Here is an 18,934-nt window from a genome sequence, read left to right on the forward strand (position 1 = left end):
ACCCAGGACCACGACGGTAACAAGAGGACATCCGCTACGATTAGAGGAAAGTAGGTTTCATCACCAACATAGAAAGGGGTTCTTTACTGTAAGAGCAGTTAGACTGTGGAACTCTCTACCGGAGGAAGTGGTGATGGCAAAATCGATAGAGGAGTTTAAAAGGGGACTTGATGTCTTTCTGGAGAAGTATATTACAGGATATAAATATTAGGTTAAGGGTCAATCCTGGTATACAGGCAGGTAGGAACTATTAGGGGTTGATCCAGGGAACAGTCTGATTGCCATTAGGGAGTCGGGAAGGAATTTTTCCCCCAAAAGGGCTAATTGGCTTCTGGCCCTGGGGTTTTTTGCCTTCCTCTGGATCAACACAGTAGGATAGACAGGCTGGACTAGATGGACAATGTCTTCATTCGGCCTTACATACTATGTTACTATGTATACGCTGATACGCACGCAAAAAAAAAAAAAAAAAAAACACTCGCTCATTGTGCAAATCTTGCGTCGAGCTGCGTGCAAAAGGAAGCATGTGAAGTTGCCCTAGAAGCTTTGGTCAGTTTAGAGGCAGTCTTACATAAGCATATTACAGGTGCGTGTGGACAACTGTCCTGGGCCGAAAGCAAGTCTACTGACCCAGACTCAGAGCATCAAATTCCTAGAGCTCAGTAGATTGCGTCATGGATCATAGATACTCATATATATTTAGGGGTACACAGCGTTAAGCTAGCCTATTCAAAAGATGTCCTACATACCTTTTAGCACAGTGTGCAATCAGAGTATATTCACACGTGGCAGACTTCTTGCAGAAGTTGCGGAGCTTCGGCCATGCTAACACTCCATTCACTTTCAGTGGGACTGCAGGGATACCCAAGTGGCAAGCGCCCCTGTATTTCCATCAGCCCCACTGAAATTATAGCACTAATCACACATGCTTGGCCGATGCTCCATCCATTTTGAGGTCATTGTAGGGAAAACGTGACCACAGTGACCGGCAGACTGGGACACAGGACCCCAGTTCTTGAGATTGGTGGAGTCTCTGTGGCGAGATCCCCACAAATCAACAAGTTAGTCCCAATCCCTGTGAACAGGGGAAAACTTGTAATCTTGGTAAAAGCCATTTAATAAATCCTACAAAAACCAAACCAACCTCCAAGGTGGCTACCATCGGGGGACAGTCACACATTGTCATCTTGAGGAGCATTATTCTGCGATTGCTCCAAAAATGTGGTAAAACAACATTTTTGTAGCAATTTGATAAATTGTTGCAAGACATGTAAGTGTTGATTCACATGATGGGGGTAACGGATTATATTTCCGAAAGGGCTCCTCACCCATTATATCGAGATCTCATAACAAATCAGCCTCGTCATGCAGCGATTAAAGATTTAATACTCTGAGTGGAAGAATATACAACAGCTTCCCAAAACATTTGGTTGGTAAATCCGAGTGACCAATAATGTGGGGGCAGTTAGAAGGCTACTCCTCTTGTCAAGCAGAACTTCACAAAACAGAAGAAATGGCTGAACTGAATATTGAACTTATTAAATATTGACTGAAGAGAACGACTCAGGGACATTTGCTTACAAGTAATTTTTTGATTGGTTCCAGTAGGAAATGATCTTCAATTTGAGTCTCCAAACCAGAAGTTCCGCTAGTCAGGTGTCAAACATCCGTCCTAAGATCAGCTTAGAAGATGGTTGCACTCTTATCCGGCTCAAAGGAACACATTAAACTGGCCCCAAGGAGTCCTGCAGTTCTTCGTGAAAATACACCAACATTAGGACTTGAGCCAGAATTTTGGTGCACATGCCATGCTCCACATTTAGGGGTTGCCCCATGAAGATTTATAGTTACATACAAATCATCAATGACACTTTTTTGTATTTATACTTTTACTAGTGCTGAGCAGTTAGACTGCAGAGCCTCAGCTCCAACTGGCACTGGAGACCCTTGCTGGTATTCTGATACAGAGCAATAACAAGGCACATGCATCAGAATAGGGCCACAACCGACGTAAAAAAGGCATATGGCTGGTTAAGGGGATAAGACGCTTTTTTGTCTTCATGGATGTGGTTTACTTGGTTCATAACCTACACCAAGCTTAAAATGATTTGGGCATAAGAATCTGGTCTAAAGTAAACCAAAAAAGATGTGATGAGTGTCTACTGCAACTTAGAGCAAAATTATACAGTGGGCTATTTGGCACATTTTGCAAGGTCTAAATCAATAGATAGCACTGAAGAGTGCCTGTCATGTCCACTGATGTGGGACCAGCTATATAATTTAGTAGAAAGGAGGTTTCTTTCTAAAAAGAAAGGTGGTTTCTGCACAAACACAGAAGGGGTTTTTTACTGTAAGAGCAGCAAGTCTATAAAACTCTCTCCCTGAGGAAGTGGTGATGGTAAACTCCCTAAAAGAGGTAAAGGAGGGGCCTGGATGCCTTTCTCGACTGTGATATTACATAGTTATAGTCACTGATTACTTTAGAAGGGTCGGTGATCCAGGGATTATTCTGATTGACAGATTGGAGTCGGGAAGGAATTTTTCCCATGAAGAGAGGAAAATTTGCTCCTACGTCATTTTTTTTGCCTCTGGAGCAACTTTTTTTTTGGGGGGGGGGGGGGGGGGGGAGGAGTTAGTGTGCGAGACTGGGGGGGGGGGGGGGGGAAAGGGATATGTCCACCTAGTTTAGCATATGTTACCATACTCCTGTCCCTGCCGATTCCTCCACTTATTCTTGCTTTGGTCCCTCCCACCCATTTGCCCACAATAACTTCTATTACTTTTGGAGCACCATACCAGTCCACTATCAAGTGAGTGGGCTCCGCAACCGAGCATCAATGGTCAATGTGACAGTTTCAGGTAGCCAGCCCACCCCACTTGTCAGATGTGACAGGTCCACTTCAATAAACCTCCCCTCTTGTTCCAACAGAACCCACAGAATGCAGAATAGATTGACAATGGGCTGTGGAGTCAGGAAGTCAAACCTCAAAAGTCATATATGAAGAACCCCGATTCTGGGGAAAACTGAGTCCAAGTGATAAATTTACTGTATTAAAAATGGATTCATCTCAATTTGTTACCAGAAATGGTGGCTATAGAAACCATCATTTAGGCCGGACTCACATGAATGGGTCCGATTCTGCTTGCAAATATCTACGAGTAGTCGCGGAAGCGAATTGTATATGCATGCAGTTTCTGTGTGGATATACTTTTAAGGACATAGTGCCCAAATGGAAGAAAGAACACAAGCAAGGAATGACATCAGAAAGTAGCCCAACCCCCTGAAGACACCCTTTTATTTCCAAGGCGACATTCTCTTGTGCCATCCTGGCGAGAGCTGTTCTGAGAGCCTGCTCTCTAGGCTTGGCTGGTTTATACTACTTATTTTGGAAGTAGTGCAAAGCACTTAAAAAAAAAAAAAAAAAAAAGAGGTTGCGGACAGCAGGCTGGATGGGTTATTGCTCCCCAGACTCTGCCCTGCATTATCAGCCCACTAATTTCTGCTTTCTTTATACCATTTCTATCTAGTCTCCTAGCAACTTGTGTATGAATCATAGTCCATATGCAATGTAATTACATATGCACTGCAGATCGAATGCATCCATAGAGATCAATGGAGCTCATATGCATGGAATCCACAGTAAAATAAAGCATGCTACGATTTTTCCTATCGGCAAGTGTGAGCGGAACTAGTCAATGCATTTCACAGCCTGTATATTATACACAGAAATATATCTGCTTCCAATGACATCCACGAAATACTCCATGAATCCTGCGGGCACCTTACCTTTACTAATGAGCTTTAGTAAAGCGGAGACTGGAAAAGTGTTAGTACAAACAGCATGGGTGTGAATTTGCATTATTCCCATTTATCTTCCCAACACGTGGCTTCCTGCTGACTTCACACAAAGAGATGGAGTAATACACAGATGTATATAGTATAGAGGATATAGACCGCACAATATCATCTACTCCTCATGACCGATGAGGACATTTCACCTCCCTGCTGAGTATATAGAATGGGAGTCAATGCCGTGCATTCTAGTGTATGCAGAACGTCTCACATTAGCAGCTCACTGCTTGCATTTTCCTTCTCCATATTAGAAAGGACTGCAGTACTTTATTATATAGGCGTACAAGCGGATATGATCAGCAAGTTAGCCAGGCACGCTAGTCTCACACAGACAAGACAAATGGATGCCAGTATGATGAAGACAGCAGCATTCCTGTGCCAAGTATAGAACACACTAGTCCCCGGGCGCCCATCACTGTAGTCAAGGCATGTTGGTGGTTACAGACTTGTTCACCCTCTAAGGACAGCTGAAACCTAACAGATTAAGCTGAGCATTGCTATGCAATACAGGACAGTCCTAGCAGATTTAACACTTCCCTTGCTGGTACTTTACACATGGGTGTGGTTGTAGGGGGAAGAGTAGACAAAGTGATGAGCACTAGTCTGAACCCTCCACGCTGCCGAGATGCAACCTCCATACTAGTCATCGGGCTTACTTTATGAATATGCATTATTTCGCAGGGTGCAATATGTGTTCATATAAACTGCTGCACACCATTTTGCAGAACATGGTCCTCAGATTGCAGATTTTCTAAATAGATAAGAGATACCACTTCTAAGGCCTCATTCAAACGGGCGATGCGTTTCTACGACATCCGCATCGCAGAAGGCAAGCAGTGATGGAGTCCCAAGATTAATTAGCGTTTTCTCATCCATTCACATGGGCTTATTGCGTGAAAAATACGCTACAGCGCGGAATTCTGTTGGTCGGCAGAAATCCTCGGAATGACTTCTAATGCTCAAATAGCAACAGCTGGCTTAGTTCCCAAGGAAAGCTAAACTCCCTCCCCCTCTATTTTTCCCAGCTCCCATAGGAGTCTATGGAAGTCTCCAGCATTTTTCGGCAAAAGATAGGTCATGAAAAATTGGTGACCGAAAACGGTCGCCAACTAACGGGCTATTTTCCGGCGCATGAAAAAATTGCACCATGTGAATGAATGCATTGGAATCCAATGCTTCACATAGCCAGCCACGTAAAATCGCTTGTGTGAATAAAGTCTGTTATTTCCCTATGTGAGTACAATGCATATACTGTGATGCATTTTTGTTGCAATATGCAACTTTCACTCTTCAAAACCTTAATAGGAAAAAAAAAAAATGTTTTAAATGACATCGCATTTACATGCGAGTGTGATGCAATTCCCCTCCCCCCCCACCTCCCATAGATAATAATTCAGTGTTCTTAAAACAAAAATAATCTAAAAATAGGGTACGCAGCAATTTTTTAATCTCATACTATCAGTGCAAGCGAAAAATCACTTGTGTAACTGAGTCCATTGAAATCAATGGGTTTATTTTGCCACTTGCGCTTCGTCCATATCGCAAATCGCATAAACTTGCACAGAAAAATCATTGATGGGAATGCACCCTCTGGCCACATTTACACAGGCAAGTGCAATATCTGTACAAGAAAGTTGAAACAATATCACACTTGCAAACCTGAAATTTTGCCTGAATGAATAAAAAAAAAAAAAAAAACACACAAAAAAAAAAAAAAAAATCACCACAATGCTGCATGTGTGATTTTTACGTGAAAATTGCATGTTCCAATAGGAAAAATTAAAAAATTGCATTGCACTCATGTGAAAGTTGCAGTTTCTTCTTTTGGGAGTTTTTTTTTTTCCTTCAGCAACAGGCTACAATTTTTCTCTCAGTCTTGGCCCAGGGGGGGAAAAAAAAAAAAACACGAGTATAAAAACAGAAGAAAGTGCGTAACTTTTCTGTGCGCTTTCCGTCCATATTGCAATCAGAGGGAGCGCATAAGGATATCGCCTGTGTAAACACGGCCTCAGACAGAATAGCTCAGGCCACTCAGAAATCATATGAGGCCATCACCAGAAGTTTCATACAGAATGTTGCCCATCAATTCGATCCTACATATGGACCACATTGCAGCGGTCCTTAAATAGTCATCACTTGGCTACAGTTTGAAGTAAAAGTGGTTACATGTAAATGTATTCTATTCTCAGACTTTAATATGGTTTCATTTCCATGAAAAATCCAGAAACATGAAGGAAAACCCTGACTAAAGTTTAATATTTAGCGCTACAGAAGGATGTCCTCCAAATACTATGTATGGAGGAAAGAGGTGGTCTGGAATGGGTGGTTGTCCTGGCATCTGTTCACCACACCCTATGAAATGCCTTGATAGGAAAGGCTCCTCCGAAAACTCTAGAAAGAGATGGTTTTCTCCAGCAAACATCTAGGGCAAAGGCTAATGAAACTGCCAACTGCTGCCTTCATTACAATAATGCATCTGGTTATTAAGGGTTTAGCTTGTTAACACCAGCAGACCCTTCTTGTAAGCCGCTCTTAACTGGAAGCTGAGAACTGAAAAATTTCCATGGAGCCTACATGAGGGTCAATAGAGGCAGTGGGCATCATTACCACCTCTAGGATGGAAAAAGTATTTTGGGTTTTACTGTATCATCCCCTGTTCCTCTATGTAAAAAGGTTGTGGTATCCAGCCAACATCTCACACAAAAGCTGGAATCTCCATCCATGCCCATATGGGATCCTTATCTTACTAGGTAGCCAAGCAGTAGACAACCTATCTACACCAGGCCAAGAAGCTCATCGGAACATATCCTTGCTAGAGCCTCATTATATTGGTAAAACGCAGCAAAAAAGTCTTTAGGTTTCCCATAACAGGTTCGCCACTCCCAGCTGATCTTCAATATACCTCCCTGACTTGTGATTTGTAAGTCCTCACCGCTTACCATTAACCCCTTCGGTACTCACTCCATGAACAAAGCCCATTACCAGACACCACCCACAAACCTCAAGTCTAACGTGAAGTCATCAGCTACACAGAGTGTGAAAACCTTTTGTACAATAATGCTTATATACCATCACCCCTCTTCACAAGTGCAGGTATCGTTTCATTTAAGGATTCTCTCATGTCCGCCAGTAAGATCTTAAAGCTACATAAGCTTAACGATTCTGACGGCATGCAAGTCATCACTAGTATAAATAGGATTGACCCCGTATGGGTTTCTAAGACCACAGGATATAGTGAAGAACCTCTCAGAGACGGCAGCAGCAGACTATCCATTTCTAATATGGATAGATCAGACGAATGACTAGTCAGACCTCCCTAAGTGGAAGCCTGATATACTTGAAGCAACACTGAAGGACAGCTAGAGTAGATATAGTGTCACTTATAAAACCAGGGCTCAACTCATACAGCCACGTTGGTTAATCCTACTAGATGAACTGTAGTGTGCAAGTTAAAGCTTCTTATGGCTGCAGCCGTCTGCCCACAGCAAATAATTCCAGTCCCTACAGTAAGAGGCCAATAAGACGGGTAGTGTCCCATACTGGCCCCCCTATGGAGACAACAGGACCATTGCGTGAGAAGGGCTGGGAATTAAAGACATTCATGCCATGGGAAGCTCTTAAGTGCTGAGTATTAAACAGGAAGTTTTCCAACACCTTGAGGTGTCATTATAAAAAGGTAGCCATATCTCTTCAATAGCAGTCAGCCAAAAACACATTCCTCTGACAGCCCCATACACATTCATGTTGAGTTGAGTCAAGCATCCAAGTGTTCACAGGGAAAAGGTGGCAATAAGTTCCTGCCAGATACCTCTAATGGTGGCTTTATCTCCCTTGAGAACAAAGGATTGGGCATGTTGAAATTGGACATGCCCCATCATTTTTTTTTTTTTTAATATCCCCCGACTTCTGTTTGTCAGTTATCTAATACACAAGATCATATTAGTTGAGCTAGTCCTCTAAAACAAGCAGTTTCAATGATGTTGGTGCAATGCTCCAGGATCAGGCCCTGAATAGTATATTTCAGACTATAGGGTTACCTCCACATGGCCTGCATTACAATCAATAACCACATTCTGGGATTTTTGTAGAAGATACAACATCAAGTTCCTACAGGCGTCCATTATAAGGCAAATCCTGTACAATGATTTATGTTTGTAGGAATACAATGTATCTATATAGGACCAGTGCAGGTGTGGGGTCTCCAGTAGCTACAGTATAATGATAGATCATTGAACACTGTTTCCATGTCTATGGGAATACAATGTATCTATATATGGCCAGTGCAGATGGGATGTTTCCAATAGCTATAATAATGGAAATACTGTACTATGTCTATAGGAATAAAATGTATCTATATAGGGCCAGTGAATGTGGGATATTTCTACCATCTGTAGTGATGGAAATACTGTACGATTTATGTCTGTAGGAATACAATGTATCTATATAGGGCCAGTGCAGGGGGGGGGGGGTGTTTCCAATAGCTATAATAATGGAAATACTGTACGATTTATGTCTGTAGGGATACAATGTATCTATATAGTGCCGGTGTGAGGTCTCCAGCAGCTATACTGATGGAAATACTGTGCAATCATCTATGTCTATAGGAGTACGGTATATCTATATGGGGCCAGTGCAGGTGTGAGGTTTCCAGCAGCTCTAGCGATGCCGATCCCATGTGCATAGAGGAAGCAGCGCTGCACTGGAGCAGCAGGCAGTGGCAGTGCCCAGGAATGCAGTGCCATCTCAGCTCACTCACCTTCTGTTGCATAGCTGTGATCGCGCAGGAAACTGTTGTTAATCTTGCGGGTATCAATGTCCTCCTCCATTTACAGCCTCTTTACTTCTCTGATCGGCAGACAGAATGACAGCAGTATCCATGATCCTTCCAGCAGCCTCTAGCAGGAGAGGAGAGGGAGCTGCCCCGGGCACGCCATGCCCAATGCTAATCTAGACGGCTGGAATGTGCTGCGGAGGGCGAGGGCGATGCCAGCAGGGGCTGTGCGGCACTTCTAGCACATGCTGGGCATTCCTCCCACAGGCCCAACAGGTCACCGCGCCCACCGCCGCCACAGGTCCGGCCGATGCAGGCAGGGGTTGTCTGTGCAGCTCGTCCTTCCCTTACATGTAGTGAGACGGCTGTGCCCGCCGATGCCCCGTGCCCGCTGCGGACCGTGCCTGCTGGACTGCACCTGGCGATGCTGCTGCTGCCTGGATACAGTGAGATGCTGCATTGGGCGCAGGCTCCTCCTCTACAGCTTGTGCTCTGCGTCAGCAGCTCCTCTCCCCACTGCTGCAGTGTGGGGGCAGCCCTGGCATCACACACTGGGCACACCTAGAAGTGCTGGGTCACTCACCAGCATACCAGGTGCCCTATGCCAGTGATGGATGGGGGGCAGCTCTCATCCCAGCGCCCAAAAATGGCCTGGAAGTTACAGGCTGTAACCCTTTCACTGCTGGAAAGCTGACCTGTACTCACAGCAGTGAGGACTAATAGGAGTTTAAAGGGCCCTTTTACAGGGGCCACTATATTGTTCAGTCTAAGAGCATGCCCCAACTAAATAACGGATGACAATTTGTTCGCTTCTCGTTTTGCATGCAGAAAACTGAACGACAGATTGGCTCCGCAATGTGTATAATAGCACAAGAATGATTATCCCTGGGACCACCTGTCAGGGGTCTGCCCTGTGTAGAAGGACTTTAAGGGCACCTTTACACTGATGATCGCGATATCACCGTAAGAAAATTGCGGCAAAAATCGTGAATTTTACCTGTGATTTAGTGTCAGCGCCGCTTTCGCTCTCAAAAAACATGACTGCCACTTGCAATTTCCTCGTGTGAAAGTCAATAGGCCTTTCTAATGTTAAAGAAACCCATCGCACAAAAACCGTAAGTTTGTGCATTGCGATAAGGAGTCGGCTTTATGGGAAAACATAGAAGAAAAAAAATAAGGCAAACATACAGAAAGATGGGACCCGGCGCAATTTTTTTTTTTTTATCACCACAACATTGCATGGGTGAAAACCACAAATGTGAAGGAAACCTTTGAAAATCATTGGTTTCAAAAGGGCTCTTTCACACTGGCGATCGCAATATCCCGAAAAAACGTCACTCGCGATTTTCTCACGCTTTTTTCCCCCGAGAGCGAACAGGACTTTATCTAATGTTAAAAAACACATCTCATTGCACGAAAATCCCAAGTTTGTGCTTTGTGATGCAATAAAAAGGAGGCTTCATAGGGAAAAAAAAATGCAGAAAGATAGGACATGCTGCAATTTTTCTTTCTTGCAACATCGCATGAGTGAAAGCATCGCAAATGTGAAGGAAACCATTGAAAATCATTCCTTCATAATTCTGCATTTTCACTCATTCTCGCGTCGCTCAAAAACGCACGATTTTCTCACCAGTGTGAAAAAGCCCTAAGGCTGGCTTCACACTGGCGATGGCCCTTCTTGCGTTGCAAGAGTAAGCATGCCTTCACACCTGCGATCGCGATATCGTTGCGTTTTAATGCAAATGTCAGTAGGAGTTTTTAATGTTAAAAACGCATCGCACAAAAATCGCAAGTTTGTGCTTTGCGATTTTTGTGCGATGTGTCTTACATTAGAAAGTCCTATTGACGTTCGGGTTAAAAAAAAAAACAAAAAAAAAACAGCGATCTCACAATCACAAGTGTGAAGGCACCCTGAGTGAAAGCAAATGAAACCAGTGATTTTCAATGGTTTCATTCTCATTTGCGATGTCTTCGCTGCACACTCGCAGTGCTAAGAAAAATCTGCACTATCGCCCATTGCTTTCAATGGGGCCAGTGCCAGCAGTGCTGGCCCTATTTAAAGCATAGGGAGTACATCGCGCTCCCCTGACACAGATGTGACAGCTATGGCAGGGGATTCCTTCATCCCTGCAGGGACCGCGAGGATTAAGAAATCCGCTGTCACAGCTGTGGCAGAGGTCTGCGATGCTATCCCACTGCTTTTAGTGGGGTCAGCGTTGCTGCCGCCCCATTGAAAGCATTGAGTTGCAGGCATCCCCTGCTGTGATTATTTTTGGAAAGGGCTTGAAATATAAGACCCTCCCTAAAAATCATCCCTAGCTGTAAAGAAAAGTTAAAAGAAAAAAAAAAAACACAATAACTCACCTACATGAGCTGTCCGGCTCTTCTGTCATTAAATTACAGCTGGGTGCTTCCTGTGATTGGTCACAGCACTCAGCCAATCACAGGCAGCACTCAGCCATTCATCAGTGAATTGCAGCAATTTTTATGGAGGTTTCTCATGCAGTCCTTTGAGCCAGAAGTGAATTCAAAGAGTATGGTAAATCTGAAAGTAAGGCCCAATGTCCACAGGCAGATCAGATTTGCACAATCTATGCTGGAAGATCCGCAAATCAAGCCGCTCATAAGGAAGCATGGGGCATCCACACATTAAAGCATGCAGATTTGTTTTGCAGACTTTTTGGTACAGAAAACACATTGCAGCATGCTTCATTTCAATGCGGTTCCCACATGGACGGCTTCTATTGAAGTCAATGGAAGCCATCTGATCCACGGCCCATCCACAATTCCACAGGAAGGAGTGAACACACACACACACACACACCACTCTACTGCGCATGTGCTGCAGCGCGACAGCCAGTGCACACATCTGCAATGAAGAAAATATAAGATCCGGACAGCCACAGGCAGTGTCGGATTCCGCTACGGGCTGCCACATGCGGAATCAGATCTGCCCATGGACATGTGGTCTAAGGAGTTCTGCCGGCTAGATCCATTTCTGCATTTCTGGCTTTGGCTCTAAACACTGCAAAAAATAAGAAAAAGCAAGAAAACCCCACAAAAACCTGTGCGAAAAATGTTTTCTGAAACCTAAACAACTGTAAACTAAGGCCGGGCTCACACAAGCCCAAGTTTACCACGTGTGATACATGGGTAATGGTTCGCTCATATTTACAGGCAAGCATTGTGTGATATGCCAGCGCAAGAATCAGGATTTTCTATTTTGATGCATATTACGCGCACAAAAGAGCCCATTTTTCTATATGGGTATGTAATAAACACTGCCCATATGCAATTACACGCTGTTACGAAGAGACAGCACAGGAAGTTTTAACAAAAAAAACCATGACTACTGCGCATGTCAGCATGCATGAGATATGCAGTACAATACCGCTGCCATACACAACAATAAGCCGGCTCACTCCCAGCTCCACAGCGGTAAGATATCGCGGGACTTATGCAGCATTTTAAATCATATGTCCATGTGAGTTCAGCGCAAGGGGCAAAAAGAAAAAAAAAAAAAAGTTTATGAACAATCCACTGTTACCCTTAGCGCTCTTTCACACGGCTGTAGGAGCCCACCGACACCGTAAAGCACATGAATGGGCGCACAAATCTAACGTTTGTGTACCCAGACAGCACAGCCATGGCGCATATAAGCCGAGGCCGCAATGCCATTGGGCGTGGGGAGAGAGCTTAGCTGTCTACCCCTTCCCTCACTGGCTCACCTCCTCTCCCCTCCCCTCCAGCTGTTTGCAATGGGAGGGGACGGGTCAAAGCCAAGCTCCTGCCCCTTGTCCATGGCCAGCAATGGGGCGGGGGAGCTTAGTTCCGCCCCCTTCACACCCTCTCCCATTGCAAACAGCTGGAGGGGAGGAGGGAAGGGGGAAGAAGTTTAGCAGTCACGCTGCTAAACTTTCTCCCACCTCCCTTCTCCGACCGCTGTCATTGGCTCCGATAGGAGCCCATGCAGCGGCTGACATATTCTGGCTGGAAAGATAGTTCCAGGGCTATCTTTTTGGCCTGGCGTAAAAGCGCCTGGCGCTATATTGGCCCGGTGCTTTTATGCAGCGGAAATACAGCCATGAGATCTGATGCATTGGAATAAAATGTATCAGATCATAGCATATATAGGCCTGCTGTGAAAACAGTGGCGATATACGCTCGCATGAAAGAGCCCTTACCCTCATTTTCCTAGACTGGGTTGCAGAACTAGTAAATGAGGTATATTTCGGGCCATCGTGGTTTTTTGGGCATTTTAAATGTATCATCCATTATGGCATAATCCTGAATTTTCCATTCTTAAAGTCCCAGTATAACCTCAATGACCTCTACCGAGATGCTTTAATGAAAAGGTCTGTTACATGCGCTTCCCTATTACATTAAGCTAAAAGGGACTCTTATTTGTAGCTGCACTAAGACAGAGCTGTCAGAGGTTAACAAATTAGAAGCATATACTCTGCACTATTTTATCATCTATATCAAGAGTAGCTGACTAAGGGCCCATTTAGACACAATGATCACCACTCAAAATTCATTCAAAGTGAGTGATAAGCGCTCCGTGTAAACGCAAAGCCATCGCGCACTATTCGTTCACTTGTTGCTTATCGTTGAGTTTCAGCCTGCATGAAAATAATTGCTTGTTTGTTCGCTTGTCGTTAGGTTTAAATGGCATTTGTTCAGCCTTTCAAACGACTTGAAGGTGGTTTCTTGGTGGTGGTGGTGGTGGGGGGGTGATTGTTTGCCCAGCTAAACACAGTGGCTCATCCGGCAGTACATGGCACAGTTTGGATAGCATGCTGTATGAAGCGCATAAGGTATATAGTTATTTCTACGCTATATGATAGTACACCACTGTGCCGATGTAAAGACAACTTTATAATAGCTAGCTGCTGCTAAGGAGCTTCAATTAAAGAATTTTTTTTTTTTTTAATGAAGTTATTCCCTGGCCATGCAAATTGAAGTATCAGTATCAAAAACAGGAAGCAGATTGAAAGGATGTACACCAGTTCAGTTGAACAAACATTTACTGAATGTATGATACAGAATATGCATTGTATACAAATAATATTGTATGTTGCCAAACTGTTAACTAGTGTTCAATAAACACCAACTCACAAGGACATCCTATGTGTAAGGTACAAACTAATTCTGTATTACATGCAGAATATTAATTTCAATAAATGGGTTACCCTGGCCGGGGTTAAATCCAGAGATGCTGGTGGAAAACAGGAGCCTTCTTTGAAGGAACAGTCTTACCGCAACTTCAGTTAACCAAAATGACTAAATCCTCAAATTGAAATATGCAATCCCTGTTCCCTGAACAAATTAGCACAGTACCTTTAGGGATGTTGTACAGGAAGGTCAAATCAACCTGTTTTACGGCAGAGAAGCCTGGGTGATGGTACTCACAATTACAAACCACCAAAGAATATCCAGATACTGGCGGCCTATATGCTCTCGCTGTTGGCTTCTCCCCTAGTCATGGCTCAGCAGTTGCAGTCAGCAAAATCCGCAGCTTACCTATGAATTCTGCTGTGGTTTTAAAGGGGGAAAAAAAATGCATGGGCATCTCACATCCTGAGCGGCATGATGCCAGGAGTTTTGGATGCAGTGGTCACATGGTGTCCATTTTTGCAACAAAAGACTGGGAGGGCACATTGCTGGGTCTAAAGATGGGCAAGGCGCTCTGCTTTTATTTTAAAAGCGTTCAATCTACTTTAACTAAAACAATGTAGGAAAACAAAGTGTTACTGTTGAATATATTTAATACCTTACTGGCAGATACTTGTGGAAATACCCATTGTTGTTCCTGCAATACCGAAGCAATAATGATTAACAGACTTATATTTTGTGTGTCAAACACAGACTCTGCTTCCCCCCCCTCACCAGTTTTCTGTGGACATGGCATTCCAATGAAAAAAAAAAAAATCAATATGACCGTTGCTCAAATGTAATGAAAAAGATTGAGCTTATTGATCAGTTGACATATTGGCGATATCTTTCCAATACAGTCCGAGCTCCGTGATCCTACTTCCAGATATCCCTTATCTAAAAAAGGTCACGCTCTCCGCATCCTAGAAAATATCTTCACGCAATCTTATATATTACACCATCTGTTGCACAACAGACCATTTAAGCCATGTCAAGCAATAAATAGTAATGAAAAGGTCAAATTTCCTGAATTTAGGGCCACTTCTCTATAGGCCGCTTGCAGACGGCCGGGTCAGATCCGGCTGCAAGAATTCTCGCACCGGGACCCGACCGTCTACAGAGAGCAGCGCTTACTCACCCGCTCCCGCAGCTCCGGCTCTTTCATGTGCCGACTGTCGGGCAGCCGGCGCATGCGCCGAGTGGAGCCGGCAGCCAGTGAGTGACGTTTCTAGAGCATGCCGCGGTGACAGAATTAGAGCATGCCGCGGTTTGTTTGCTGCGTGGGATTTCGTGCAGACAAACCGCAGCCGTCTGCATAGGATTGCGTGCTGTAATGTAATCCTATGCAGGTGTGTACGGGTGGATATTCTGCGGGGAATCCCGCCGCGGAATTTCCCCCCATCTGCAGGCGGCCATAAACATCCAGTATATTCTTGTGTGTATACTGGAATAATAGTGGGCATCTTTGGTTGCCTGTTCAACTAAATACCTCCTGAAACATCTAGGGAAATTATAGCAAGTTTATGTCCCATTTATGTTGTAGTTTGGGCCAAAATTCTATTGGTGGCTTTGGGGAAAAATACTTTAGCATTCAACTTTTAGCAGGAAAATTTGGTGTTTTGTATCACCAAAGCTGAGCGCCATCCACCCTTAGAGCTTATTCACAGGACCATATAAATCGGCGGCTGTTTTCACAGCCCATCGGCATATGCTACCATTTCAGCTGTCTTCCCCCTTCCCTCCCCCTCAACTCCTCGCCTCTGGGTGTTTGCAATGAGAGGGGGCAGAGCCATGCTCCTGCCCCCTCTCCGCAGCCACAATGGGAGGGGAGGAGCTTAGCGCCTCCCCTTCCATTGCAAACAGCCAGAGAGGAGGAGAGAGGCAGAGAGCCAGTGAGGGGGAAGGAAGGGGAAAAGACAGCTCAGATGGTACATCAGCAGGCCATGAAAACCGCGGCAAATATATGCTCCTGTGAATAAGCCCTTAGAGACACTTAGAATAACAAAATTTGGACACAATTAGAAAAATTTTTAAAAAGTCAATTTAGAATATGCAAACTATATATGATTACGGAACCAGTTAAACTGTGTTGGCCAAGGGAATTCTAACCCCTGCCTTTTGGATTCATAAAAATAGTTTGTGTGTTACTAAATGATTGGAGATGAGCGAGCATACTCGTCCGAGCTTGATGCTCGTTCAAGTATTTGGGTACTCGAGATGCTTGTTACTCGAGACGAGCACCACGCGGTACTCGTCTCGATTAAACGAGCACTGACCATTGAATTCAATGGAGCTGGCAATACAGCCGGCTCCATTGAAAGCAATGGGCTGCCGGCGAGCGCGGGATGAATTGTCGGGAAGGGCTTAAATATATAAGCCCTTCCCTGCAATTCATCCAGAAATGTGTAAAAATAAAAAAAATATACTCACCTTGTCCCGGCAGAACGATGTTAGCCCATTGAGTGACTGCTGCCTCTCATTGGCTCAACGCAGGGACCAATCTGATTGGTCCCGCTGAGCCAGTGAGAGGCAGCAGTCACTCACCCATTCATAAATTCATGAATGGGTGTGTGAGTGAGATCCGCTTCTGATTGGTCAGGCTGTGACCAATCAGAGGCAGCTCATTCAGCAGGCGGGGATTTTAAATCTTGCCACTATTGTGTCTTAATAGTGGGACCTGGGAACTTGAGATGCAGCCCAACATGTAGCCCCTCGCCTGCCCTATCCGTTTCTGTGTCGTTCCAATCACTTTCTTGAATTTCCCAGATTTTCACAAATGAAAACCTTAGCGAGCATCGGCGATATACAAAAATGCTCGGGTCGCCCATTGACTTCAATGGGGTTCGTTACTCAAAATGAACTCTCGAGCATCACTGAAAGTTCGACTCGAGTAACGAGCACTCGAGCATTTTGGTGCTCGCTCATCTCTATAAATGATCCAACCCCGATATGAAGATTTAACAAAAAAAAATGCATCCTGAAGGTGGGTATTTACTCTAATCTTTCCCTTTGCGGCCTATAGCAACTTCATAGATTGGGTGCATCTGCTACATGCAAGTTTTCTGTGGGATGGCAGCACTGCTTCAGTTCCCATGTATAGGCCTCAAGGGCTGGGACATGATAGTCTCACCCCTTCACTTGCACTGTTCTACTTGGAGCAGGCAGAGGATAGGACATTGGCTGCAGTGGTCCCATGAGCACACAGACGTCACACTGTAGTCCCTGTAAAGACTAGCCGATGAGGAAGATGGCAGTAGCATTACTAAAGCAGCGGGCGATGTATGAAGTACTGTAGTTTATTTTAATTTATAACATCACCCTCACTGCCCCAACTTAAAAAAAAACCCTTAAAAAGTAATATAAAATCTATACATATGCAACATGCTGACATTTAATGTTTAACCCCTTAAGGACCCGACTATTTATGGATTTTACCCATATGGTGGTTTTTTTTTTTTTTTTTTAATTTAGCTCCCAAAAAGTATTTTGTTGTGCATTGTTGCCTGTGATTTATATAGGGCTATTTTTTTTTCTAATCTTTTCACTGACTTTTTTTCTGTTATTTTAGTTTTACTAGGGATAAAAATCTTTAAAAAAAAAAAATCATTTTAGTGTAAATATATGGATTTTAAAAATTTAAAAAGTATAGGAATGGATTCTTCATTTTGCTGGACATTTTGATAAGTAATTTGCATAGTCGCAGACTGCAGGGTGCATATGGCAACTGTTTTTGTTGGAGTCAGTGGTTGGTCATTTTCTTTATATATTTTTATTTTACACTTTCATTTTTCTTTACTTATTTTTGTAACTTTTTTCTAACCATATTTTTTTCTAATGTCCCCCATGACATCCTACAAGACCTCTGGAGGTCATTCACATTGAAATAAATAAAAAAGCGAAAAAAGTTAAAAAGGACACTTTTCTATCGTAGCTGGGGCATCCATGGGAGCCCCTTTTAAAAGGAAAAACATCCCCCTGTAGACACATCAGTCACTAACAGAGCTGATCAGCGTCTGAAAGGACCCTGCAGATCTGCTGTGACACAGGGAACTGCATAGTGGCACAATCACTCTTCTGCTTTCACTTTTTAGTGAATAGCGCTCATTGAGCGCCATGTAGCTTGGAAAGGAGGAGGCTGAAGCGGTAAAAAACAGCTTCTCCCTTCTCCTCTGCGTCCTCTGCTGTGCTTTAGATCTGAGGACCAGACTAGCTCCTGCTTAATTAAAAAAAGGAGCAGAAGATTTAATCCCGCACCGTACATCTACTATTAACCAGGATGAAAGCCCAGGACCAAGTGCCATAAATTTGCCATGCTGGGTCCTTAATAAGGATGAGCGAGTATACTCGCTAAGGCACTACTCGCTCGAGTAATGTGCCTTAGACGAGTATCTCCCTGCTCGTCCTTAAAGATTCGGGTGCCGCCGCGGGGCGGGGAGCTGCGGGGGAGAGCGGGGAGGAACGGAGGGGAGATCTCTCTCCCGCTCACTCTCCCCTGCTCCCCGCCGCGACTTCTGTCAGCCGCGGCGGTCCCCGAATCTTTATGGACGAGCAGGGAGATACTCGTCTAAGGCACATTACTCGAGCGAGTAGTGCCTTAACGAGTATACTCGCTCATCCTTAGTCCTTAACGAATTAATCCATACTTCCTGTAAATGCCATAAACTCCAAGCAGACTTGTACCACCCATGAGGTCCTGATCCACATCTCAAGCCTGGGTTAAGCCTCAAGTACAGAAATATATGAATAAAAAGCGGTTAAATAAAACAGAGGCAGCGTATCCTATAGATGTCATAAGACTCTAGACATGTACATGACTTACAAATGACAGTTAGAAGGGGTTCCCTATGCAGTAACAAATAAGCATATCCTCTAACTTCCTGCTTCTCCCATGCCGACACTCCAGATCTCCCCTCTGAAGTCACGTCTACAGGCTCTCTCAGCCAGTTTACAGTACGGCAACCACTCTGTAAATCATAAGTCTAGCTCTCATTGGCTATAGCAGTCTTTGCCGTCCTGTAAATAAACGAAGCAAGGACCAAGCAGCAGTACAGAAAAAACAGGGAAAGGAGAGTATATGTATTTAATATGTTACTGCATGGGGAACAAAAAAAAAAATTTGAATATATATTTTATATATTAAATTCTCAGACAACCCC

The 18,934-nt window shown here is 44.1% G+C and overlaps 1 protein-coding gene across 2 annotated transcripts in view; it reads right to left on the bottom strand.

Annotated features, from left to right (window-relative positions):
* PPP2R2B (protein phosphatase 2 regulatory subunit Bbeta) overlaps positions 1–18,934 on the bottom strand; it is a 254,242-nt gene that overhangs the window by 139,604 nt on the left and 95,704 nt on the right. Inside the window, exon 1 of one of the 2 annotated variants that reach the window (XM_066591262.1) lies at positions 8,610–9,077. The exons of the other annotated variant lie outside the window; for it this stretch is intronic. Within the exon in view, the coding sequence (XP_066447359.1) occupies positions 8,610–8,679 (70 nt within the window). The 5' untranslated portion in view covers positions 8,680–9,077. Of the gene's footprint in view, positions 1–8,609; positions 9,078–18,934 lie in introns of those variants that run through there. 2 annotated transcript variants of the gene reach the window in all.

Source organism: Eleutherodactylus coqui, chromosome 2 (genome assembly GCF_035609145.1).
Source record: "Eleutherodactylus coqui strain aEleCoq1 chromosome 2, aEleCoq1.hap1, whole genome shotgun sequence".
Taxonomy (NCBI): domain Eukaryota; kingdom Metazoa; phylum Chordata; class Amphibia; order Anura; family Eleutherodactylidae; genus Eleutherodactylus; species Eleutherodactylus coqui.